This window comes from Vipera ursinii (genome assembly GCF_947247035.1).
Source record: "Vipera ursinii genome assembly, chromosome: 4".
NCBI lineage: Eukaryota > Metazoa > Chordata > Lepidosauria > Squamata > Viperidae > Vipera > Vipera ursinii.
This window is the reverse complement of record NC_139514.1, coordinates 65942356-65969645: the sequence shown is the minus strand read 5'-3', so window position 1 is coordinate 65969645 and position 27290 is coordinate 65942356. Positions and strand designations below refer to the sequence as shown.

The 27290-nt window shown below is 36.3% G+C and overlaps 1 protein-coding gene across 1 annotated transcript in view; it reads left to right on the top strand.

Moving 5' to 3' along the window:
- The window catches only part of CNKSR2 (connector enhancer of kinase suppressor of Ras 2), a gene marked incomplete at both ends in the record, with an annotated part of 194165 nt that overhangs the window by 59930 nt on the left and 106945 nt on the right, over positions 1-27290 (top strand). Inside the window, 3 exons of the mRNA XM_083362658.1 lie at positions 5731-5790; positions 17835-17903; positions 25651-25797. Coding sequence (XP_083218784.1) covers positions 5731-5790; positions 17835-17903; positions 25651-25797 — 276 coding nt within the window. The remainder of the gene's footprint in view (positions 1-5730; positions 5791-17834; positions 17904-25650; positions 25798-27290) is intronic.

The following is a 27290-nucleotide window of genomic DNA, read 5'->3' as shown; positions in this document are numbered from 1 at the left end:
TGTAAATTTTCCCCTCTTCACTTTGAATGTTATGGAAGTAATGTGTTTACTTCACAATAATATAACATGTTCTTTGGATTAATAGAAGTATTATCTCATAAAATTGATACATATATCAAATATACTTTGCTATGATATTCAAAGGCATAAGGTTTGTAAAATACATTAGCTAGAGTGTAATTATGTGGGGCAAAGCTTTTTCATGAAGAAGATGTATACCTGTTTGTGCAGAGCACACTGTGTCTGTATATATATTGTTTATTTATTTTAAAGATTTATAAGGCCATTTCTCTTAAAGCAAAACTCTGGGTAGTTTACAACAACAATGAAAGTACAAACAAACCAAATACAATCCAAACTAGATTTGGGTTTTATTTTTTCAATAGAAACAATAAAACTCAAATCTAGCCCCTCAGCAATCCTGCTTCAAAGCATCCAATGAACAATCCCTTTTACTACTATGGAAAATGTGCTTCTAGGTCCTTCTAAATGGGAAGAAGAAGGAAGGGACCTGGAGACTTCACTGCCATCCTATCTGACCTGGTGAAACAGGCAGATACACTTAGGAAAAGATGATTTCAGTGATCTAGGGCTTTAATAATAACCAGCAGCTTGAATTGCTTCTGGAAAGACTGGGAACTGGTGCAGCTCATGCCACAGTGATGTGACAAGGGTGAATCATATGGGGCTGTGTGTGTGTGTGTGTGTGTGTGTGTGCGCGCGCGCAATAAAAAATGGGGTGAGGGGTGAGGAAAAAAAGGAAATAAAACCCAGAAGGACATACATATTTGTGAATGGAGAAAACTACAGTTATTGAAGAAAATCTGCCATTTATATATTCATTAATTTTAAGTCAGTTAAAACAAAAAACTTTGAGAATTAAATATATAAATTAGTTCTTTCAACATTTGTAACCAGCCCACCAGAAAGAAACATGCAACTATATATAAGAAAAATAATAGGTGAATTATTTGGGCTGCATATAATTGGTGAAGGGAAGGTATCTTAGTCTTATGACATACTGTAGATGCATTCTACGGTATATCTAATTTCCTTGTCTCAAGTTAATTTGTCAAATCATTGATATGTACTTCAAAAGGATGTAAACATTTACTCAAAATATTTCTTCTTAGACTCAGTTTAGTTAACTAACTTAGAAATTGTATTATTAAGTGATTAATATGTCTTCAAAATAGCATTATATAGTTACACTAGATCAGGTCTTTTCAACTTTTTCACCCATTGTACCACTTTTAGGATATGGCAGTGTCTGAGTACCACCAGTCACCTAGCAAGGTGTCAAAAACTTGATGACAAAAAAAAAGGAAAAAAGTGATGAAGTACAGGTAGTCCTCGACTTACAACAGTTCGCTTAGTGACTATTCAAAGTTACAATGGCATTGAAAAAAGTGCCCCCCCAAGCCACAGCCGAGCAATATACCTGTCTGCCTGCCCGGCGACGTTCTTCCTCCTGTCCGAGGTTTTTACTGTTGTAAGCATTTCTGTTGAGGATTGGCAGCGGGGGTGGTGTGGGGGAGTGTTTGGTTTTTATCCTTCCCCTCTGCTGGGTGGTTGCAGCAAGTTTTGGTCACTTCACATTTAATTTAATTTAATTTAATAATTTGATTTCTATACCGCCCTTCTCCCGAAGGACTCAGGGCGGTGAACAGGGCAATACACAATAAAAATCAAATACAAAAATTAAAAAGCCATTAAACATCATGCCCATAAAATCAATACATATTAAAATTAAAACCAGTTTTAAAAACCCAACCTCATCCCGTCAGACCAGGCCAGCTTGTTCAAAAAAGAATGTTTTGAGATCGCGCCGGAAGGAGCGAAGGTCGGGGGCCATCCGGAGCTCAACCGGTAAGCGGTTCCAAAGGTCTGGCGCACCCACAGAGAACGCTCTCCCCCTGGGGGTCACCAATCGGCACTGGGACACTGTGACCATCATAAATATGAATCAGTTGCCAAGCATCTGAGTGTAAATCACAAGACCCTGGAGATGCTGCAACATTCCAGCTGATCGGCTCTTCTTCTGGGCTCAAAAGCGCCAGGATCAGTGCCAAGCTGCAGGTGGATCCTGGCGCTTCCGCTCAGCCCTGCAGCTCCAGCCATCTCTCTCTCAGGCTTGTGTGGTGCTACCACCGGTTCAGCTCATTCCCCTCCCCACTACCACTTTTCTAGGATGGTCGCGTACCACCTGCTAGGTGCCAATGTAGCACAGGTGGTACCCGTACCACTGGTTGAAAAGCCCTGCACTAGATTATCTTTGGAGTCTTCACATTGCAGTACCAAGTAATTCAAAATATTAGATGTAACTCAATTTAGATGCAATAATTTTAGCACCCAAATGCATTTCTTTTAAGTCAGTAGTCCCCAACCTTTCCAGCTTGGCAACCCAGCCTAGCGGGTGGTGGTGGTGTGAGTGGCAGGTGCGGCAGTCAGTGGGCGCATGTTCACTCCACTCATGCAAATGTAGCTTTGCGCACGAATAGGGGGTGCTTGTGTTCATGCGTGAAGCTTCCCTAACACGAGAGGCAAGCACTTGCACTTACTCATGGTCCACTCACACGAGAGGATGGTGCTTGAGTTGTGGGCACTTGTACTTGTGCATGAAGCTCCATTTGTGCAAGCAGAGGGCCTTGGCATGTGAAGCTTCATTCACATGAATGGAGCTTCGCTGGTAAACTCGAGCACCCTTCACATCCCTACTTCCCATTGCAACAAAACACGTTTTAAAACTAAATATGAAAACACCTAAAAGACAGTTTATTGTGGTTTTCCCTATTTAGATCATTATAAACCAGACATTGTGCAGTGATATGTGGGCAGAAGGAACACAGAAAAGATGAAAAAAATGTTAACAGTGACAGGAATTTTGATTGTTTTTTCCCCAGGAGTTCAATAAATAAAAATGTATTATTTACTGTCTACACTCTATTGACTAAAGTGGGCCATTTCATGTTAAAATTAACACTGACATGACAAAATAACAATTGTTTTCTAAAAAATAGCAACAAAACATTTCTACAGAATAGGAAGATGAACCTTCATTGCAAATTTGAAAGATCTTGGAGTTATATTTTGCTGCAAAGTGAAAAGAACTAGTAGAACTAGTCTACTAGTAATAAAACACACAGATGAATAGTTTAAAAATCTGGAATGGGACAATTCGCTATAGCGAATTTGCCACGGGACAACTCACCACAGCTAACTTGCCCTGGAACAATTTAACAATTCAATTTAATTATTTAAAATAAATTAAAAATATTTTAATTTTTGTCATTTACATTTCATTTTGTCCCTCCTCTTGCTCCTTTCTTTAATTATTTCATTCCATCATTTCTTTGATATTAGTTTAACTCTTGTCCTGCAGCAAGTTGTCCCGTGGTGAGTTGGCCAGTTGTGACATGATGAGCCATGGCAAGTTGGCTATGGGGAGTTGGCCACGGCAAATTGTCATAGACACCCCCTCCCAAAAAAAAATCAAACCCCCATTAAAACTAAAAGGAGGGGAAACAAAGGAAAAATTCTCTGTCAAGTGTTGATGCAGGGCAATTATCAAGAAATAAGACACCAAAGGAAGTTCTGTCAGCAAGAACTATAAAATCATATTGCAGTTTCCTAAATACTCATTTTTTTTTTAAAAAAAAAGAAAAACCAAAATGACAGTTTTTATGGATAGAAAATAAGTATGTAGTTTTAACTATATATTCAAGAGCAAACAATCCTTATCTTGGAAGCCAGTTAACTATTAGTATAAATAATATGGAGGATATTTTTTATTTTATTTTATTTTATTTTATTTTATTTTATTTTATTTTATTATTTATTTTGAGCTAACAAGCTATATCCCTACAAACTGTTTATGTAACACAGAGCAGAGGGCATTTTCTTCTAATGGATAGTTGCAGTTACAAAGAGTCAGACACATAACTGTGTTAAGCCAGAAAAACAAAAAAAAGTTGATAATAATAACAAGGTTTAAAAATCCCACAAAGAACAGAGATAGTTAAAAAAAACTCCTTAAAAATAAAGTAGATAAAAATATATTTAACCAAGATAATTTGAATAAAGAGTATGTGAAGCTAACTTCTTCAGGAAGAGAATTTGACAGGGTTCAGTGGAAAGAGTTGTTTATGGGAAGTGTTCTTAAAGCAGATTTTAAATAAGGGTGCAAATTTAGTTAATCATTTTCATCAAAGAACAACTAAAAGTAAATCCATACTTATCATTCGAGAGTCTTGTTTATTAAAGAAAGGTTGGAGACGGATTATAATTATGTGAGATGATACATGAAAATACTTTTTTCAAAGTTTTTACCATACCTTCTTTAGTATTCCTCCCCCCATCAACAGGAGATTCAGTTCTGTCTGGTCATTTCTTTTTACCAGGGGTATAAAAACACAGATAAATAGATGCTTTAGTTCAACAGATCATAATCATGAGTTAAACAGAGTAAAACTGGACAATCAGTTTCTTCAGCTAGCACTCTAGACCTATCTACCAATTATGCATCTAAAAATATTAAAACCATAGAGATAGACTGGATCTGTCATTTAAGAAATGTATCAACGGGTACTGTAAAACCTAAAATTGAAAAATATAACCTATGTTTGTATCAGCATGAATTTGGAAGTTTATGTTCGCTGTAGACATTATATTCATTTGAACATTTGGGAACACTGTAAATTATAAAAAACAAAACTTTCCAGTAAAGTTCACAGAATTAAGGTATTTTATAGGATTGTCTTAATTGTTAATTTTGAAAGACATTTAACCTGAGAATTTTACTAAATTTCAGTGTTAAATTATGTGTATCAACTGATTATACATCAATTTCACACAGTTCTTGAATCAAATTTATAAGTTTGCAAAATAAATATATTAGAAGCCTTTTTATTGATCCTGTTAGTACTGTTAATAATTCAGTGATTATGATTTGAAATGCTTTATAGTAATTTTCTGTTGCATAATTACCTATTTTTTGTTTCAATCAGCATATTTCAATGAATATGTTTATTAAAATATTATATATTAAATCCTATGAAATCAGTATATGTTTCTTACTTTATTGAGAGGATTTGACCCATCTTTTATCATGAAAAGATGACCTTTTACAATCTTTCTCCATTTTCTTTCATGGCGACTTCTTGAAACTTCAGATTTTTAAAGATCACTTCAAATAATTATAAAAAACCCCAGATAGCTTCCTGCTACCTTGAAACCATATGTTGTGCAGTTTAAAGTGATTGACACATCTGATAACTATGCCTGATTTGATTCAGTACACATCTGGATTTACCCTATAGTTTGGATTGCCTTTATAGTTTGTAGTGGTGTACCGATAGATTGCACTTATAAATGTGAGACTGCGTCCAGCTCCAGGGGAGTAGACATGAAAATGGTGTCATATGGAATTATTTTAAATAATTCCATGGTTCATTACAGTTGTTGCCTGAAGATTGAGAATTTGCTTCATATCACACAAATCTAAGCCAGATGATGAGTCATTGCAAACAAATTTGAAATAATTTACATCTAGTATACATCAATCTTGGGTGTCTTTTGAGAAACGGGATGGAATCAATTTTATTATTCAGAGTAGTATTCCATTGTATCACTCAACTGTCAGCAGATGAATTTTAGACAGATGAGAAGTGTATGTTGGATGGTAGTATGGAAAAAATTTTCAAATTCTTTCCCATGATGTCTTTTTCTTAGGGTATGTACATTAAATCTACATATGATGGTCTCCATGTAATTACTGGAACAACAGAAAATGTAAGTATTGATAATATGTTTTGCTGAGATCTGGAGCATTTTTAAATTTAACTTTAGATTAAATTATCCCTGTGATTGCCTATCTTAATTGCAAGGGATCAAGAATATATTATATTGTTTATTCATCCATAGCTCACCCATGGATACTCTGCTGTAATAATCTATATAATAGCCACCGTAAATATATAGTGCAGTAGTTAGAATTTCAAAAACTCTCCAGCTCTCATCTAAATTCACTTGTGCAGTTCAAATAAAAACAGGTTGGTCTGACATTAATTCATGCATAAAACATTACAGCTTGTTCCTTCACTCCCATACCACACACTGGAGAATAACTACCTTTAATTTGTATCATGCAAATGAAGTACACTAGAAACTTCCAGTGGGAGTAAACAATGGAAGGGCCTCTAGCTCAGGTTAAATTTATGACAATGTTCTTTTCCACAAGCTCCTTTTACACTAAATTCATACAGTACAGTATCCTAAATCCTATGACTGGCTGAGCAATCCACAGATAAATCTGGCATGTTATATGATGTGGACATTGTCTTCTTAAAAGAAAGATCAGACTTTTCAGTTTTGATAAAGACTTAACATCTCTAAATATAAACTATTTTAACAACCATCTTAGCACCATCATACAGTTTATTTTACTATGGAAGGTCCTTGTTTAAATATTAATTTCCAGCTTACAAAAACTAGAAGAATCCCCTCCCTGTACAATTGTACACCAGAATGAGTTTAACTGAATGTATGTAAGCTAGAGTTAAAGCTTGCTGCTACAGTTGTCTCACCTTTTCATATTATTTAAATCCTCACGAGTAGTTGAGAGGGCTATTAATGCCCCATTTTTAGGTCAGCGCAATACAGATGAATGCCCAATCTATTTTTCTTTTTTTTGTTGGTTTATATTACTTGGTTAACATTTTTCTTAGGGTGGGAATGATATCAGATCAGGTTATCTGGGTTGCTCCTTCATACACATTACATGAGTGGTCTGTTGGATATATATGAAACTAAACAAAACTGATAAGAATTCAAAACTAAATGGGATTGTAGAGAATTACAACTATGTGTGAATATTTGTTTGTAGAAGAATCATATGGATTGTTAGATTTGTTTGTTTTTCTTCTGAATCAGTACATTTTACCAGAATGAGAAATCCTTGGATAAAGGATGTATTTATTGTTTCTTGAAAGGCTAAATCCTGTATTAGCAACATGTTTACATGAACAGTTGTTAGAAAGATGTTATTGTCAGCATCTCTTAAAATATATATAACAAATATAAGATATCCACCCATTCTTGATAAATACAAGCTTTTTTTAAAAGGAACGCACTGCTTATATCCATAATATATAATAGATAGATTTATTCAGAAAGAAATAGATTCATATTTGGGCAGAAATAAGTTATGTTTTTGAAGTCCAATGTAATAAATTGCCCTCACCAGCATTCAGGAAGCTATTGGTATAATTAAACAAGTTTAGGTACACTTATCCTTTTTGTGGATAAGAAAAATCGATCTATTGTAATTTAGAAATTGCTATACAATCATAATTTAAAGAATTCAAAATCATTAATTAATCAAAATAATTCATAGTAATTTTAGGCACAATGATATATTTATGAATTCCTGGGTGTTTTTTTATTGTTTTTAACCTGGCAAAATCTTGAGAAGAAATTATGTAAATTGAGTTGGGACTTTGTCCAATAGCATAATAAGCATCTGATATTCAAACTGAATGGGACCAAATTTGGTGTGGGAAGAAAGGCTGGCAAAAAAAATGTTAAAAAGTGGGCCAGACTGGTGCTTGTAGGGCAAAAGAATGAAGTGATCTGGTGTTTCTGTGTTATATGAAACACACTGAGCCGTGGTACCAGACCTGCTCCAATCTGATTCATTAGGAAAGAAAGACCCTGTATTCCATTTGGTTGAAGTGAAAGGTTCTTTTATTAATAGATGTTGACTGGAGTAAAGTCAGGCAAGCTCTGGGTTTCCCATGCTCAAAAGATGCAGAAAGGTTTCCCAGCCCTCCCTCCCCATGACCAGTCCGTCTTCAGCCAATCAGAACTTCCTGAAGTATTTTGAGAATGCTGAGGTGTTTTGAGGTGTTCCACATTCTTTCTCTGGGTGCCTCAGGGCTTTTTTTCTCATAGAACGCTCAGAACGGTGTTCTGGCACCTTTTTTTTTTTTGCAAAACAAAAAACACCCAGCTCCTTATTGGCTTTCCTAAGCCTATTGCAGGGCTAATAATCTTGGCTCTTTTTTATGACTAGTGGACTTCAACTCCCAGAAATCCTGAGCCAGCCATGCTGAGGGGAAAGGGAGAGGTTTCCAAGCTGAGCCATGCTGGCTCAGGAATTCTGGGAGTTGAAGTCCTTGAGTCCTAAAAGAGCCTGCACTAGAGGAGAACATTAAAATTATTTACAGGATTACTTTTTTAGGAACTAAACTTTTAGAATCTAAAACAGCTAATTCAAAAAAGCCAACAGGAAAGAACCTCATATTTTTCATCTGCTTCTGTCTTTTGGAAGGTAAAATTAGATAACAAAATAATCTATTTCTTATGTTAACATCTCTTCAATGAAATCAAAGGTAACAGGAAAGAAATGAGAAACATTTTTCTCAATGTAATATGTCTAATTTAGCTGATTCTAGAAAAAATAGTATATTTTGTACACTCTTGAAAACTATTTTGAATCTAAACAATTCTTAACAATGAAATATTCTTAATTTGGACCTTACTTTTACTGTTTGGACTGTTGTGTGTTTTGAAAAATAGATTATTTAGAATCTAGTTACGGTATGTTGCATTTCAGTCTTTAAATAATTAAGCTAGTATATACATAACAATATATGATGTTTTCCCTGGTGAGGTTAACATCAATAACAACATTTATTAAAAAGGCTAAAATAATTTTTGGTGGTATTATCTGTATAGTAAAATTTTGGACAAGCAGTGATCATGTTACATATGTGCATAAGCATAGTCAGTAGCATATGCCTTTTTAAAAATATCAAACATGCAAAGAAACAAAAATAAGTCCAAAATATCTGTATTACATCCAGAAATGCCAACTTTGCAACCAATATTTCTCATCCATAACTATGGCACCCTAAGGATACCTGCATACATGCAAATGTTTCTCTGGGATCAGTAACGCAGCAGGGATTGCTTTTTCCTTCCAGTAACACATACCTAAAACCAGTTTATTGCATTTGGCAATTGTACTAAAAAAATAATCTCATTGTCACCCAATATAATTCATTTAATTTGAAATCAAGTGAAAAATTGATTTAAATTATTTTGTTAAAACAAATTAATGGCAATTCTTTTATGAGAACTTGCCTCAAACAAAATGAGTTTGACATGCCTGCTCTAGATAGTTGAATGCTCCAAAATAAATTCTAGACCAGGCCTGTACATGCAGCCTACCAAGCACCCTTCGACAGAGCACAGCCTTTTTTTTAAGTAATAAAATCACCACCACTGCCCTGAAAGTAATGTTGCCTAGTGCCTCCATGGCTTACCATGACCATGAACTTCAACACTGTAGATGCTCCTTTAGTCACCAAATCATTGATTAGCCCACCAGCATTCCTTTGCAGACCACAAAGATTTTTAATTTATCAGTGTGGGCTTTTCCCCACAGATCTCTTCTAGATTTTCCTCTTACCTTTCCAAGTTAACTCCTTGGTCTGTCATTGAGCAAGAATTGACTTTGTAGGGAAGCATATTATCATTTGATGTATATTTAACATATGTTCTATCTTTATTTACCAATTATATAATATTTGTATGCAATCCACATGACGAGGTTTGGGGAAATTTACAATAGAAAAAAATATATTTTCAAAATCATAAGATTGAAACATCACCTGGCCCGCACTGCCTCCGCTGCCCGCACCATGCAGCCCCGCCATACAGAGTGGGCTCTGCTGCTCCCACAGCACCAGCCGCACCGGCTCCAGCCCCGGGGGGGAGCCCACTGCCAACACCCTTCGCACCTGTGACTGCAGCAGCGCCCCACCCCCACCCCCCGCTTCCTGCGCCCGCCAAGATGAGAGTTCCGGCACCTTTTTTTTTTTTAAGAAAAAAAGCACTGGGTTGCCTGTCCTTGGATGTTGGTACAGCTGGTAGATGTGCTGCACAAATAGCTTAAACCAGGGGTCAGCAACCTGAAACAGTGAAAGAGCCACTCGGAACCGGTTCCCTCACAAAAGGAAAAACTGGGAGCCGCAAAAAAATGTGTGCACATGCGCATACATGCATGCATGCGCAGAACAGGGTTTGACTGAAGAATGGAGCCAAGGTGAGATATGCACCTACCCTGCATATTTGAATTGATTGGTTGAACTTTTTTAGTCCCACTTTTTTTTTTTTGGATTGCACATGGCAGAGGACTGGGAGCCGCAGGTTGCAGACCTGTGGCTTAAACCAAAGTGCGAGCGGAGAGGATTTTTTAACCGGGTATAAAGTGCACATGTTATCAACCAAATTACGGTATTACCCAAGCTTTTGGGCAGTTCTACTATAAAGTCCATTGATATCTCTTTCCATGGGGTTTTAGGTTCTGCTACTAGCTGGAGAAGCCCTGGTGTGTTCCCTTGTTACCTCTTGGTGGGGGCACAGATAGGGCAGCTAGCAACGTAACTCTTTATGTCCTTTTTCAATGATGGCCACCAAAATTAGTGCTTGACTAGGTGCAGGGATTTTACAAAACCAAAATGCCCTGCCACTTTTGAATCATGGCTTTTTTGTAGAAGAATTAAATGTTGGCTTTGTGGGACATACAGTTTGTCCCCCACCCAAGCTAGACCATCTTGCATTGTACATTCACCCTTATACATTTGGAACCATTTGTCTTCCTCCAAAGCTGCTTTTAGGGTGCCCTTTAGATCATCGGCTATTGGGGTTTTCGCTTTGGCCTATGCCCAGATGGTGACTGGGCTACCAGTTGCCTGGAGGAGATGACCGGCCTAATCACCTCTGGCTTTGCACTATTGTACTGTGGCAGCCTGGATAAAGCATCTGCTAGGAAGTTTATTCCCCCGGGAGATGTCATAACATGAAGTTGAAGCAGTCAAAGTTCTGAGCCCAACAAACTTGTTTGGGTGAAAACCTTGGGGGGGGGGTTAGAGCCTCCAGATTCTTATGGTCAGCCCATACTTCAAATGGGTTTTTTCTCCCTTCTAGGAAATGTCTGTAAGTTAGGAGCGCCAAGCACACCACATAGGCTTTCTTCTCCCAAACCATCCACCTCCACTCCGTCTCATTAAGCTTTTTTAGAAGTGTAGGCACATGGCTGTAGGAATCATGGTGGCACAGTGGTTAGAGTGCAGTATTGCAGGCTACTTCTGCTGACTACCAGTGCCAGCAGTTTGGCAGTTCAATTCTCACCGGCTCAAGGTTGACTCAGCCTTCCATCCTTTTGAGGTTGGTAAAATGAGGACCCAGATTGTTGGATGCAATATGCTGACTCTGTAAACTGCTGTAAAGCACTATGAAGTGGTATATAAGTATATGAGTCAAGTGCTATTACTATTGTTATCCCTTGCTTGTTTTCCTGCAGAAGCACCGCACCCACTGTGACATCACTGGCATCAGCCTGGATGATAAAGGGGGCATTGGGTCTGGGTTTTTCAGCACTGGCTCCATTGCAAACAGGCGCTTAAGCTCTTTGAATACGGCTTGGCATTCCATGGACCATTTAAGCAGCTGGCTAGGCTTGGGCTAGGCTTGGGCTTTCCCTCCCCTTTTGTTTTTAGCAGATTGGTAATGGGGAGGGCTATCTGGGCAAATGAGGGAATGAATTGGCTGTAAAAGTTTGCAAATCCCAGCTTTGTAGTTGTTTCCGGGTGCAGGGAGGAGCCCACTCTAGTACTGCCTGCACCTTTTTGGGGTCCATCTCTGTTCCCTCATGGGAAATGCAGTAGCCCAGGTAATCAATTTTATTCTGATGAAATTCACATTTGATAGCTTGGCTATAGTTTGGCCACTTGACGTTTTTTGAGCACAGCTCTGACAAGCATTACGTGTTCTACCATTGTCTCAGTATAGATTAAAATGTCATTCAGGTAAACTAGGTAAAGGTAAAGGTTCCCCCGCACATGTGTGCTAGTCGTTTCCAACTCTAGGGGCCGGTGCTCATCTCCGTTTCAAAGCTGAAGAGCCAGCGCTTGTCCAAGGACGTCTCCGTGGTCATGTGGCCGGCATGACTAGACGCCAAAGGCGCACGGAACGCTGTTACCTTCCCACTGGAGTGGTCCCTATTTTTCTACTTGCATTTTTACGTGCTTTCGAACTGCTAGGTTGGCAGAAGCTGGGATGAGTAACAGGCATTCACTCTGCTACGCGGCACTCGGGATTTGACCCACCAAACTGCCGACCATCTGATCGACAAGCTCAGCGGCCTAACCCACTGAGCCACCACATCCCACCACATCCCACCACAGTGTTAGGTAAACTAACACACTCTTATATAGGTGTTCATGCAGCACTTTGTTTATCAGCGGTATGAACACAGCAGGGACCCCTTGCAGTCTGAAAGGGAGGACTTAGAATTGGAAACATCCTAAGGGGCAGTTGAAACTGTTTCCCATTTATCCCCTGCCTTGAGCCTAACCCAGTAGTACGCCTCCTGCAAATCCAATTTGGTGAAGAAAGATCTTCCCCCTTGGCCAAATGGGCTAGCATGTCCTTCATCAAGGGGAAGGGGTAAATGTTTTCCATGCAGGCAGCATTGAGACCCCGATAGTCAACACTTAGATGAAGGGAACCATCTTTCTTTTTCCTAAACAATACTGGGGCAGCCACCCTAGGTCTGGCAGGCTGGTTGAAACCATGCTTCAGGTTTTTGTCTATAAAAGTCTGTAGTTTCTCCAATTCCCTAGAGATCATGTAGTACAGTTTAGGTTTGGGTAATTTGGCCACCGGTAGGATTTCTATGGAACAGTCAGTCAGCCGGAGTGTGTGGGGGGTGCATCTGACCCCTTTTCACTGAAAACATCCTGCAATTCCTAGTACTTTTTAGGGATCTGAGGACCACCTTGGGCCTGGTCTTTGATGGTTGTTCCCACCTCCCTTTTTGGCTTCACCTGTGTCAGATTGGGTTAAGCTTTTTATGGTCCTTCTCCTATTCCCCTTCACAGTTGGCCTCAGATCTTTAGCAGCCCCTTCCTCCAGTTCACACAGGGGTTCCATTTCAGAAGCCAAGCCACAAGGGACCTCTCCATGCCAGGGACCACAATAAGGCTCAGGCTCTCTGTGTTTGCACCATCCTCATCTCTATTGGCTTGGTGATGAATGTCACTGGGATCCCCTCCACCACTGAGTTGTCCAGCTGGCAAAAAGCTATGGGTACTTTAGGTTGTCTTTTACTAAAGGTTTTTTTTACTAAAAGGTGTTGGCTGAAGTAAACTCAGTTGAGCTCTGGGTTTCCTGCACTCAAAAGATACAGAACGGTTTCCCCTCATTCTATCCCTCCCTCCATGACCAGTCTGTCTTCAGGCAATCAAAACTCACCAAAGTGTTTTTTCTCTGGGTGCTTGGCCTTGAATGCTAGTACAAACTGGTTCTGAGCTTCTCTGGTCTTTCTCACCTGTCATTCCCCCCTCCCTATTTCCCATCACATACACACACAACTTTATTGTCCATCTATCCTCCTTGCCTTTGATAGTAGGATGCCTGTGAGGTGCCAACCTGAGCCTGGCAGACCTGACATGTGGCTTGGAATACAGTATTAGCAACTGCTCCATTCTAAGCCTCATTCCTCTCAATCACATAATGTAAAAGGAGCATTTCAGTTTTCCATGTATTGTGGAAGTCATACACATATACAAAGTTATAGCTATTGCTGTTAAAAGGGCATGGAAATAATTTAAAAAGATACATTCAATGTGCTTCATTTATTTTATTTTTATCAGTAAATGGTACTATGAAATACCACTAGGATAAGCCATGTTGTTGTGTTTTTAAAATAGTTTTTGTCGTTTCCAGATGGGTAGGGCAATCCTGGGAAAATACATAGAAACTGTATAATGAAAAGCAAAACTATATAGAACTCTGTTACATTAATAATAATCCTTGAAGATAATTTACACTTAGAACTATTGCCTAAAATTGTGAAAATTTATGCTATCCTTATAGCAACAACAAAATGTATTACAGAGATCCAAAACAGAGAACTGTAAATTAATTACTTACAACTAAATGAGCTATCATTGGCAGTTTATTTAAAAGAATCCAAATTTAAAAGGCAATTTTAGCGTTATAATAAAACAAATTCTTTCAAATTACAGAAATTGAATAGAAGCTTTGGTATTATGAATTTTCTTTGGAGCGATATTGTTATGAAACATATTTGTGTTTTTGTGGATAAGAATAAGTGGAATAAAGTTTAGAAAAATTATATTATGGCTATCTGAAAATGATGTGTCTTAGTGTCTTATTGTTAAGAAATGTTATAGAGGCTATAGAAAATGCCTTTTGCTTTTAATATAGTATATCCAATTTAAGTGGTTCTGATATTTGTTGCATGCTGGGAGTGGTTTCCATTTATTTGTCTCTTCTAAATGTCCTTATTGTATAAACTGTGGAATTCAAAAAGGATTCAAAATGCCTTTTCATTTGGGATACACTTAGTTTGTCTGTTATAAATGAAATGCATGTGATATGCTCAGCACTTCCTTTACCCTTGGAGGGAAAATCAGTAATGTCAAGGAGTTGGCTTTGAAATGGTTAATATAGAGGACTGAAAATCACCCACCTTTGTTCACAAAACCATGATCATGTTACTGTTTCTTTGTGGATATGATTGTGAAGATTACTTGCCTTCCAGCCTCTCATACCAGGTATTAATCCACATAGAGGGCAGCCAGCCTTCATGCTATAATTCAGTACACATCCACAGCAAGTAAGAGGTGTTTTCAGTCATGTACAGAATGATATACACAAACCTTCCTTTTATGGGAGATAGCGAAGGTTGGTTACTAAAAATATGTGTATTGACGTTAGAGAGTGCAGAGTTTTATCATTTTCTTAGGAGCCCATGATGAAAACTAAATTTCCAACAATCTGGAGAAGTCAGGTAATTGGTGCAGAGGAAACATGCATTGCAGGAATTCTTCTATTTCCTGGCAAAATATTTAGCTAGGTATTTGTACAAGATTGATTTATGTTTACTGTGTAGTACTAAAGGGTCAGATTTTTTTCCTTTAAAGAAATGTTGGAATAGTTAATGTTCATTTATATCAAACCAACAACATTTTGTGGTCTGTTATGGGCCCTGGATTATCTTTCTTTTTCTTCATTTTTTTAAAAAATTGTCAGCTATACCATCATGATTTGGGCAACTCTGTAGTTTATATTTTTATATTTTGTGCATTTGGATTTCTAAAATTTATAGTTAAAAAGGAACTTTTAATCTTTCATTTTGTATACTAAATCTTATACTTTGTTTTCCTCTTCTAAAACTGATCTGCCTCCCATGAGAGAAGAAGGATTTTGTCCTCTAGATGTTTCTGTACATTACATGATCAGGAGGCTGGAATATTGAAATTACTTCTACTTTTTATTCTTTAAACATTTAATTACTAGAAAAGCAGCACAGGGTATGAAAGGCTATCTCTCATATACTCAGGGTTAGGCAATACTCATCAAGTGAGTAGTTCCCAGAATATAGCTGGTAGCAACAGGAATTAATAAGTCACTATTCCAAAACTGGAAGAAAGAATAGGATGCGAAGTGCTTCTGGTAAAGAAAGTTTGAGACCTCCATCCTTATATCTTATGGATTCAGTTGGTTTGCTACATTGTGAGATTTCTTTTTTCTAGTTCAGGGGTGTCAAACTCAATTTCATTGAGGGCCGCATCAGCATTGCAGTTGCCCTCAGGGAGGCTGGGTGGGCGTGGCCTACTGGGTGGGTGTGGCCAGCTCTATATCATTGGCATCAAGGGTGCCTATGGGGGCCTGGGCAGGAGTGGGACAGATCTGAGGGTCTCTGGCAGAATGAGGGTCTCTGGGCCGGGGCCAAGGCAGTGGGGGCCGTGAAGTAGCCGAAGGACCACTCGGGACAACAGGCTAATTAACTAGAGGTTTATTTAGAGCAAGGCAAAAACAGAACAACTCGTCCGGCTTTTATAGCCGGCAGCTGTCAGTGAGGACCAATCAGGAACGTCTCTTTTGGCACCGCGTCTAACCGAACCAATCCGCGCCGTCTTCTCTTGACAGCTCTTGTTTCCGCATGGCTCGGTGTTTTGACAGCCGCGAGCTGTCAGTGGCTGCGCCTGCGCCGTGCGGGGAACTTTGACAGCTGTCAAAGTTCCCGCGTGTTCTCCTGTCAGATTTGTTTCCCCCTCACAGTAATAACGGAATAACTGTTTAACTTATTATTAATGTTGTTTACATATATAATACAGGCCGTTCCCTCACTGTTTCCAGGATGGCTTCGCGGGCCACATGAAAACACTTCGTGGGCTGAATCCGGCCCCCGAGCCTTGTGTTTGACATGTCTGTTCTAGCTGATATTACCACTTAAGCAAAAAAAAAAAAAAGAAAGAAAAAACTTCGAACTAGCCATAGATGGATTTCTGAAGGGGAACATTAAACAAAATTCCTGTTAGAAAGGCAATCCACAATTTACCCTTAGAATCCAATAACCAGCATTCAGAATAGGTAGAATATTGAATACGTATGTGATTAATGAGATGGAATTCCTATGACCAGGTTATTCTATGTCCACCCAAATCTTACTTGCTGTACAGTACCAAAAAGTAGAATAGCAGATGAACTAGGGGAAATGAATTCTCCTTCCTTCTTCAGCCTACTTTCTGATTTATTTATTTACATTTACAAATTACATAGGTAGGTTTTTTTAGGATTAAACACAGCAGTCCACCTGGAACTGAAAAACATAACTTTTTCAGTTGGAGATGCTACCGTAATTGTAGCATACTGCCTCAGTTTGTTCTGCCTTTCTCCTGTTGTTTGGATTTTAAAGCAGATATTGCTGTGTTTTAAAAAATTTAAAAATTGTGTCTTGGCAATTGTTGGATTTTTATTGATGATGTTGTTGAGTCATATTGTTACTTTCATGGGCTGGTAACAATAGCAATAGCACTTAGACTAATATACCGCTTCACAGTGCTTTACAGTCCTTTCTAAGCGGTTTACAGAGTCAGCATATTGCCCCCAACAAACTGTGTCCTCATTTTACCAACCTTGGGAGGATGGAAGACTGAGTCAACCTTGAGCCAATGAGAATTTAATTGCCAAACTGTTGGCAGCTGGCAGTCAGCAGAAGTAGCCTGCAGTACTGCATTCTAACCACTGTGCCACCACGGCTCATATGATATGAACAGATTTACTACTTATCTCACAAACAAATATTTCACTAGAATTTTCACATATAGAAAAAAGATAATGAGCATTCATTTTCAAATTAAAATACAGTAACAGAAATAAAAATTTCAGGAATATACTTGTAATCTCTGCAGATTTATATTTATACTTGGCAAATATCTAATTGGTGGTCAAGTTAGCAAACTGGATAACCATATTAAAAAGGCTCTTTATCTTGCAACTATTAATAAAGTTTACATTAAAAGATATAAAATATTCGTCTGCCTCCCCAAAATCCTAAAGAGAATGTTCTGACTGTTGAAGGATGGTATTTAGAAAGAATTGGGGAAGAAAATGGAAGATGATGGGTTAAACTTAAATGCTTGAGCAGTTGTATTGAAATAATAGTTTCTATCCAGAATTATAGATTTACTTAATTGCTTGTGTGATTTTATATTTGTGGTTTTCTATTTGTTTCCATATTTACATCCTAACTGGAAAATAATAAAAATTGACACATGACCAAGAATTCCTAATTTACACATTTTAAAAATTTAAAATAAATTTACTTATTTACAAAACTATTTACTGGAACATTTAAATACAATCTTCACAGCTTAATTATATTTTTTTGCAAAAGGAGAGATGATAATCAGTAAGGATTATATTCTTTATCATCTCTTTTATTTTAAATTCAGTCACCTGCAGATCGATGTAAGAAAATCCATGCTGGCGATGAAGTGATTCAAGTTAATCACCAAACTGTGGTATGTATAATTGAATTCTGTTTGACTTGAAGATGAAAATGCATTAATTTATCAGCAACTCATGTTAACAGATTTGGTTTATTATGTGAGCATCATCTGCATGAGGTATTTAAAAATTAATAATTCTTGTGATGTTTATATGTAGTCACTTCTCCAACAATTAAAAAAAACATACCTGGCCAGTTTATAAAACGCTTCCTCTTAAAAAAGTTTTGTTTTTATGATAATTGGCTGCTACTTAATGGGAATATTACTTTCCTAGAAATAGCTGTTGAATATGTCAATTGTATCATGAGAAAAGAGCCAGTGAATTTCAGCCTACCACATTACCTTATACAACTAAAATATATTTCTATCAGTACTTATTTGCTAATATTCATGCAGGAGAATTTTTATAAAGAAACCTCTAATAGGACAACATCTTAGGGTATTAAACATTTAAAGACTTGGCAGATTTCTTACTTTCCTAGTAGTGGTGTAAATGCTATGGCAGGAAAACAGTATTAAATCATACATTGTTCAACTCCTACATGCTTATTAATTGGAATCACAAGTAATTTATTTTGTGTTTGATGCTTTAGTGGGATAATATATACTTTATTTCATTCCTTATTTTAGCTATTATTAGGATGTAATAATATTAATGAACTTTGCAGTTAGCAACACCTAGCTGACCATGGCCATTCTCTGAAGTTAAGCAGCTAAATGAGCACTTGTATGAAGGTCAACCTAGGAAATCCAAGCCTGTTTTCTTGATTGTAAAATAAAAAATACATATGGAAAACAATGGCAAACATCTGTAACACCATAAAAAACCCCCACTGTAGTAGATTCAGTATGCAGGAACTGAGGTCAATTTGAGTGAGTTTGTAATTTATTTAGTCTGACAATGAAAGTGCTATAACTTGGGATGATGTTAGGATGATGTTGATGCTCCTACATTTCTGTAGCGATGGACAAAAACCCGATTCACAGGAAATGAAATAAGTTGTATGACACCATAAAAAGGGCAGATGAAGATGTTATGCATGCGCACTTGAGTAAATCCCATTGAATATTATGGAACTTACTTTTGAATAAACTTACGTCTGTTAGAATGAATCAGGGTTTGCCTTTTAAAAATATGCTTAGAATTGTACTGTTAGAGACTAATAACATTTATTGGGAAATTTGAACAAGGTATTTTTATAATGTGGGAACATGATTGTGGGATGCTGTATTTTTTGCTTTGATTTATTTTACTGGAATACTAAACTAGAGATGAGAAATTTTTATTAATTTGATTTTAACATAATGATTCTTTAAGATAAATGTAAATTTTGTAGTTTGCTCCATTTTAAAAAATATTACTATATTTCAGGAAGAATACATATGAATGTATTTATAATTTATATTTCAGGTAACATTTAAATGATGACCATACTGGTGAACTTTAAGAATTGTTAGAAAGTTACAACTCAGTTCTAACCTTCCATCGCAACGTACATGTTAACTGTACTAGGCAGCATAGTAATCAGCTCCCAGACCTGAAGTTGTAGTTTTCAGTTAACAACAAGGTGAAGCATTACAAAAAAAATGAGAGAGCAATGTTATATCCAATTAATAGCTGGTTGTAAAACAAGAGGCAATCAAACAGACTGTAAACCAAATGCTATAATTAACTGCTACATTCAAAAAAGTTTTAAATGAAATATGAGTACTTGATGAAATGAATTACAATGATTGCTGAAATCCACAAAAGATAGTTATTGCATCTACTTCATTTTTCTAGAAATCTTAAGTTAAAATCTGTTTTTCCAATTTTATTTGTCTCTACTGTCATGTACCGAGTGGCTTTCTAATTTCTTTCAAGTCTGATTTATATATTGCTGTTTTGATAAGCTAGGTCCTCTGCATTTTGTCTAATGACAGATATTCTTAATATTTCTAATATTTTAAAATCATCTTAACATTATTGAACAAACTGAATCTAATTTATTACTTAATTTATTTGATTATTTGTGGCAATGTCTGGATGGCAGTAGCTTCTTATATTTGTTCTCAAGCTATGCTCTTGAACAAAGTACTCAATCATTTTTCATATTACCAAATTTTATATGCTAATTATGCATGATAAATGTGGTTAAGGTGTGATATAACACTGAAGAGTTATATCATGGAGTACAGAGTTAGTTGACATTGTATATTTCATTCTGTTCTCTCTCATATGTTCAAAAAGAGTATTTTTTAGTTACAATCTCCTTTTTTGTTTAAAGGACAAAATATCAGCTTAACCAGACCCATAACAAAAGTGTGAGACTGGGATTTAGGCTAACATTATTTGAGCTGTTCATTTTCAGTTGAGTGATGTAGATATAATACTTCGCTAGCATATTCCTGGGAATCCACTGAACAGATTCTTGATAATAATGCATGTTCAGCATACTTTGATGCAGGGACTTAAAATACTTTAAAAGCTGCTGAGCTGATGCACTTGAAAATAATATTACTATTATAGACAAGAATTTCCCAGTTTTACTCTAAGTGTCCTGATATATTAGCTCTTTATTCAAGTGCCAAACAGTGAAATAGCAACTTTTCCCTGGTTGGTGTACAACTTTGCTCAGTCATACACATTCCACTTACATAAAATATGTTTGTTGTTGTTAGTTGCGAAGTCGTGTCTGACCCATCGCGACCCCATGGACAGTGTTCCTCCAGGCCTTCCTGTCCTCTACCATCTTCTGGAGTCCATTTAAGCTCACGCCTACTGCTTCAGTGACTCCATCCAGCCACCTCATTCTCTGTCGTCCCATTCTTCTATTGCCCTCCATCTTTCCCAGCAGTGGCTCTTCTCCAGTGAGTCCTTCCTTCTCATTAGGTGGCCATAGTATTTGAGTTTTAGCTTCAGGATCTGGCCTTCTAAGGAGCAGTCAGGGTTGATCTCTAGGACTGACCTGTTTGATCGCCTTGCAGTCCAAGGAACTCGCAGGAGTCTTCTCCAGCACCATAGTTCAAAGGCTTCAATTCTTTGGTGCTCAGCCTTTCTTATGGTCCAACTTTCACAGCCATACATTGCAACTGAGAAGACCATAGCCTTGACTATACGCACTTTTGTTGGCAGGGTTATGTCTCTGCTTTTTAGTCTGCTGTCTAAATTTGCCATGGCTTTCCTCCCCAGGAGCAAGCGTCTTTTAATTTCTTGGCTGCAGTCCCTGTCTGCGGTGATCTTGGAGCCCAGGAAAATAAAATCTGTCAATCTCCATTTTTCCCCCATCTATTTGCCAGGAATTGAGAGGGCCGGATGCCATGATCTTGGTTTTCTTAATGTTAAGTTTCAATACATAGGACGCTGAATTTAAAACCATCTCACCAAAGAAAAGACATAAAGAAAGACTAGGTAGTCCTAGAGCAATCTGTTGTATCAGTGACATAGGGAAATAATTTCAATATATTTCCTAGGGTGTACTACATTGTGGCATCTTAGTAATCCAGAAAGCAAGGTCATGTTTCCATCTGAGTAAGACTGAGAAATGTTTAACTGCAGCTTTATGGTTCGTATTTTATGAGAACATAGATGCATCTTTGAAATTGATTTTAATGAGAAAAAAGTCCTGAATATAAGGCACTTTTATTTAATCCTAGATGTCACTGATAGAAAATATAAAGTTTGTGCCTAGGAATGTGCTTGAGCTCTAAATGTCAGTTTTTCTTTATTTGCTTACCATTGATTCTGTGTTTTGACAAAAGCATTTTAAAAGTATAGACTTTTAAAAAAAAATAATTGTGTTCCTTGCTAAAGTCCTGAAGTCCTAAACAAATCCACTTCTGAGTCTAGAGAAATGCAAACTTAAAGTCAGCTGCTATAGTTCTGTTTCTCAGGAATTTATTGCATTATTGAGTTCAGGTATAGAAAATAATATAAAGGATAATTCTAACTCTAATTTGTCAATGTTCATTTAAAGCACAATTATATATTCAGTAGGTAGAGCAGAATTAGCCATAATTTAATGCAAATTCCAATAACCTTACTTTGTTTAAAAATACAGTATTACCTCATCATTGTGGCAACCAGTTGTGGTCATCTTTAACAATAATTAACAGGGATACATTAGAACAATAGACTATTTAAATATAGGCATCTTTTTCATTATAGAACCCAGGCAGCAGAATTCTGTTGAGAGTTGGAATGGACTGTTTTTGTCTTGTCCATTTTAAAATGAATTTGATAATCAAACTAGCTAATAAAATGTACAGTTAAATTGTTTGTTTAAAATATGATTCATATATTACTCTCTTCCTACTCTAAGCATTTTTTCACAATTAAGCCCAATAGCAGAACTATAGCTGTCTTCATCCTAAACTTCTGTGTCTCTTATCTTTGCATATAATGTAAGTGATGCATCCTGACCCACATGCTGTTTGTCAGAGTCAGATATTTTGGTTAGTAAAATTTCTAATACATCTTTTTCTATTAGAATATATTCAAAAAATCCTTTTAATGTTGCAAATTGAGTACTTATTAATTAAAAAAAATCAGATAATTTTGATGAAATCTTTTGAATGAGAATATATTCATCTAAAGACTTCTAATCATTCCATCAGTTGCTATTTACATCAATCTCACTAAAATAAAATTATTATTATTATTATTATTATTATTATTATTATTATTATTATTATTATTATTATTATTATTATTATTCCTTTTAAAAATTGAAGAGAAACTGATCATTTCTGGAATTTCCCTTCTTAAATAAATAAATATGTAGTAATTTCAAAATAAAATGGCTAATGGCATGGGTCCGGATTATCTCAGGGAGCACCTGCTGCCAACATCAACTTCCCATCGTCCTGTGCGCTCCCACAGGGAGGGCCTCCTCAAGGTCCCGCTGGTCAGGGAATGCCAGCGGGCAATCCCCAGGGGCAGGGCATTCTCTGTGGGCACACCTGCCCTATGGAATCAATTGCTGGTGGAACTCCGGATCGCCCCCGACCTTCGTTCATTTCGCCGGGACCTAAAAACCTGCCTTTTTGAGTTAGCTGGCCTGGACTGATGGGTTTTAAGGTTTTTAAATTCTAATTTTAAATTTTGGGGCTGTTGATTTAATTTTATTGTAATTTTTATATTGTATTGTTTTAATTTTGCCCTGTAAAGCGCCCTGAGTCCTTCAGGAAAAGGGCGGTATATAAATTGAATTAAATAAATAAATAAATAATGTTTTTAAATGAACTCAATTATTCTTTACTCAGTGCATCTTAGGTCATATACCCTTGACTGAAGAGTCATTCTCATTTGAGAAAGATCAAAAGGAGATTGAGAATATTTTGATTTTTGCAGCAGTAGTAAGATGACACCAGGACTAACTTTGATCAACTCATATATCCAATTCCTGGGAAGGCCACTGTTTCTATTTAGAGTCAAGAGCAACAAAATGGTGGGTGATTGGCTATAGAAAAATATCTCCACATGCAGGCCAATTTGGAAGTATTTTGGAGCTAATGTATTCTGGCAAAGAAAGAGACACTGGGTTCTTATATTTAAGGTGCTATCTGAGTAATGGAGTAATACTGTCATGTTTCTGATGTATGGGCTTTTCAAGTGACTGACATGCTTGCTTTAGGAGGTGACTAGACAGAATGCATTTTCCCTTAGTTTCTACTTCAGCTTGCTGAATTAAATACAAAATAACTTTTTAAACTACAATCAAAACAGGATAATGAGCCACTGTTTGTGCTTTGCAGTTTCTATATTTTCTCATAAAAAAGGATTTATGAAGGAGTGTTAATAGGGCATGCAGAGGGAGGGGAGGTCAGGTTTTAATGACCCTTGTATTCACCCCTACATTTGTTTAACATATGCATTGGGGTGATGCAGGATGGGGACTCTTTCACTTAACAAGTTTCAATTAGCATCCTCCCGCCTTACAGCTGAAATAGGCAGACTCCATTACTGTTGTAAGTCGAGGATTACCTGTATTGGCTTTTAGTATATAAGGGGAAATTAATTAAGTAAGCTTTTCAAATTCATTGTGCTTATTGCTTGGTACTTCAAGGCAAAACTTTTCAGTTATCTTAGTTCATTTTTTAAATCCTCTACTTATAAATGCATTAAAGGGGGAAAGATAGAATATTATATCCAGCAATAGTAGTATCAAGGGGCATTTTAGTACTAAACCAGTAATGTAGAAAGCCATCTCCCACTATTTAAAAAAAAAAAGTGCATTTTATGTCCAGAGCCTCTGAAATCTAAAAGCAAATTTAACTCATTACTGTACACCCAACATTCTCTTTGTGTACAGTGCAGGAAACAATTATACACACACACACACACACACACACACACACACACACACACACACATACATATACATATACATACATACATACATATATACGTATATATATATATACTGCTCAAAAAAATAAAGGGAACACAAAATAAGACATCCTACTATTAAATACAGTACATTGTGTTGTTTAAGCAGCAGGAGGAACACTCCGGCCTGAGGATGACGGATGGGATTTCATCGAAACGTCGCCACAACTTTCTGAAGATGAAAGGAACGCGGGAAGAAACCCGAGACTCTAGATCTACACACACACACACACACACACACACACACACACACACACACACACACACACATATATATATATATATATATATATATATATATATATATATATATATATATATATATATATATATATAATTCAAATCACTTTTTTATCTTCATATGAGTGACTCCTGAAGTGTTAGCAGCTTGAGATAAATGTATTCTTTCAGAAAACATTTCTTCTGACCTTACCTGTGTTAGATCTGTTGAAAAGTTACCATTCAAAGTTACAATGGCACAATTTTTTACACTTACGACTGTTGCAGCATGCCCATGATGGTCACATGATCAAAATTTGAACAGTTGGCAATTGGCATGTATTTATGACAGTTGCAGTGTCCTGGGGGTGTCATGTGATCACCTTTTGTGACCTTGTGACAAGCAAAATCAATAGGGAAGCCAGATTCACTTAACAACCATGTTACTAAATTAACAACTGCAGCAATTGACTTACGAACTGTGGCAAGAATGGGGCAAAACTCACATAATAACTGTCTTGCATGGCATTGGAAATTTTGGGCTCAATTGTGGTCATAAGTCAAGGACTACCTGTACTGTATCTGTATTGCTACAATGTTTGTATAACCAAAGCTAATTTATATATATGTGCACTTATTAATAAATTTTGAACAATTTGAAATTTAAAATTTTGTTACAAAAGACATTTCAGTGCTTGCTTTTTATTTGATTTTTGGTCAGTCTGAAAGAATAATATTTTTATGATTAATTTTATAACATTAATGCCTACTGAAATGATGGATTAATAGCATGGTTAATTTAAGAGCATAATTAAAGGTGAATGTGCAGCTAAAATAACGATAGCTAAATTGTAGGGAACACTCTGGGAGTGTTCCACTGCTCAACTTTAACTAGTTTTGAACTAATTATTGAAATAACTCATAAAAATAAGAATAAATCCCCCAGTTTGCATTAGTGATTATTCGTTCTCTAAGTTTAAAAATCAGATAACCCATTCTAATGCATTCCAGTAATACTGATTTTAGTCAGCATGCTTTAGTGATGTCAACTGTGAAATTTTAAACAGCAATCTGCAAAATCTAATGATTTTACTAATCTTATTAAAAGGGGAGGATTACACTGTGAATAATTTATCTCAATTTTATTGTAATAATTTTGCTGGTTACCAGGTGGGGTGGCAGTTGAAAAATTTGGTGAATGCACTACGAGAGGATCCGAGTGGTGTTATCTTAACTTTGAAAAAGCGACCTCAGAGCATGCTTACCTCAGCACCAGCTTTACTGAAAAATATGAGATGGAAGCCCCTTGCTCTGCAGGTAATGATGCTTAATCATAAATCATACACCATCATTTTAGCTTTAGATTATCTCAGTGCTACTTTATTGTGCTTCATTTCAGCAGCATATGTGGATTTAATCTTGTATGCTTTGAAAATGCTTTGTGAAATATCTGCAGATTTATTTGCTATCTTAATATTAAATCCACAGCCTGCAAACTTGAGGCAATCTTTCATTCCTCAGTTTCAAATGTATATACAATCTGAATTCTACATATCCTTTTTAAAATGCATAAAAGTATATGCCTTATTAAACCATAAATAATTTAATATGGGCCCTGATTAAGTAAAAATGAAACACTAATCACATGCTTGTGTCTTTTTGTTTGTTCATTTTTGAATTGTGAATCTCCTTCCTCTGCTTAATAATCAAGTGATACTTTGCAGGATAGAAGGAAGTCAGTGGGTGCAAACCAAATTTCAAATTGCTTAAGATGAGTTGTCCCAATTTTGCTAGACTTGTTTGATGCTGTTTTCAACATTTTGGGAATGTTCTGTGCTTAAGCTGTCCTGAATTTGAAATGCATTGTTTTTAGCTTGAAATGATTCAGATGTTAAATTCTTTCTATATCACTAGAAGAAAGTTGTCCTAGGAGCATGGATTATTTCAATTTTCCAGGCAAAATAAAATAATCTTTATTTTGTACATTGGCTCCAAACCAAGTGAGATTTATTCTTTCCACTGTTGTTGATACCATTTGTAGATTTTTGGAGGAGTTGCTTAAAAAAATTAGAGGCTTGCGAAAATATCTACTTTTATTTTTGAAGACAATTTAGTAGGTTGTTGCCATATACTGAGATATTGTTGCTCTTATAAACAGCACTTGTGCACTATGTTTGTATATTGGCAGAAAGAAAAATAATGAAATGAAATATGAATTAAGCAAATGCTACTTTTTCAGTGTAGGTGCACACAATGTCCTAAGTTAATGATTTGACATGGAAATAGAGCTCTTGTGTAATTTAAGTTTCATTTGTGGCATTGCTAAACTGATCTGGAACATATTTGTAAATTTTCTTTTTAAAAAAATATATTTTATTTTTTACAATAACAATCTTTAATGCTTCGTGAACAGTGTGCTGTCTGGGTACATATACTCAAAACAATAACAATTTCTCCAATTAATTTGTTGGTAATATATTTCTTCATCCTCTCTTCTTCCAATAATCTCTTTTTGTCTACATTAAACAAATATAATTTTTTATAATTTCAGTACATATCAAGTTGAATATAAACCTTCTTGTATTTATGCATATGATAACATCAACATATAACAGCTTATGTTTCCATTATATTTATAAAAGACATTAAGTCATTATATATCCTGTTTTCAAACTTTTTATTAAAGCTTAATTTCCCCTCAGTATTCAGACCACTATTATCAGTCATACTTTTCTCAAAATTCATTACCTTTATATATCCAAACTTTTCATTTAAATACACCATCTCAAAGTTTTAATATTTCATATATT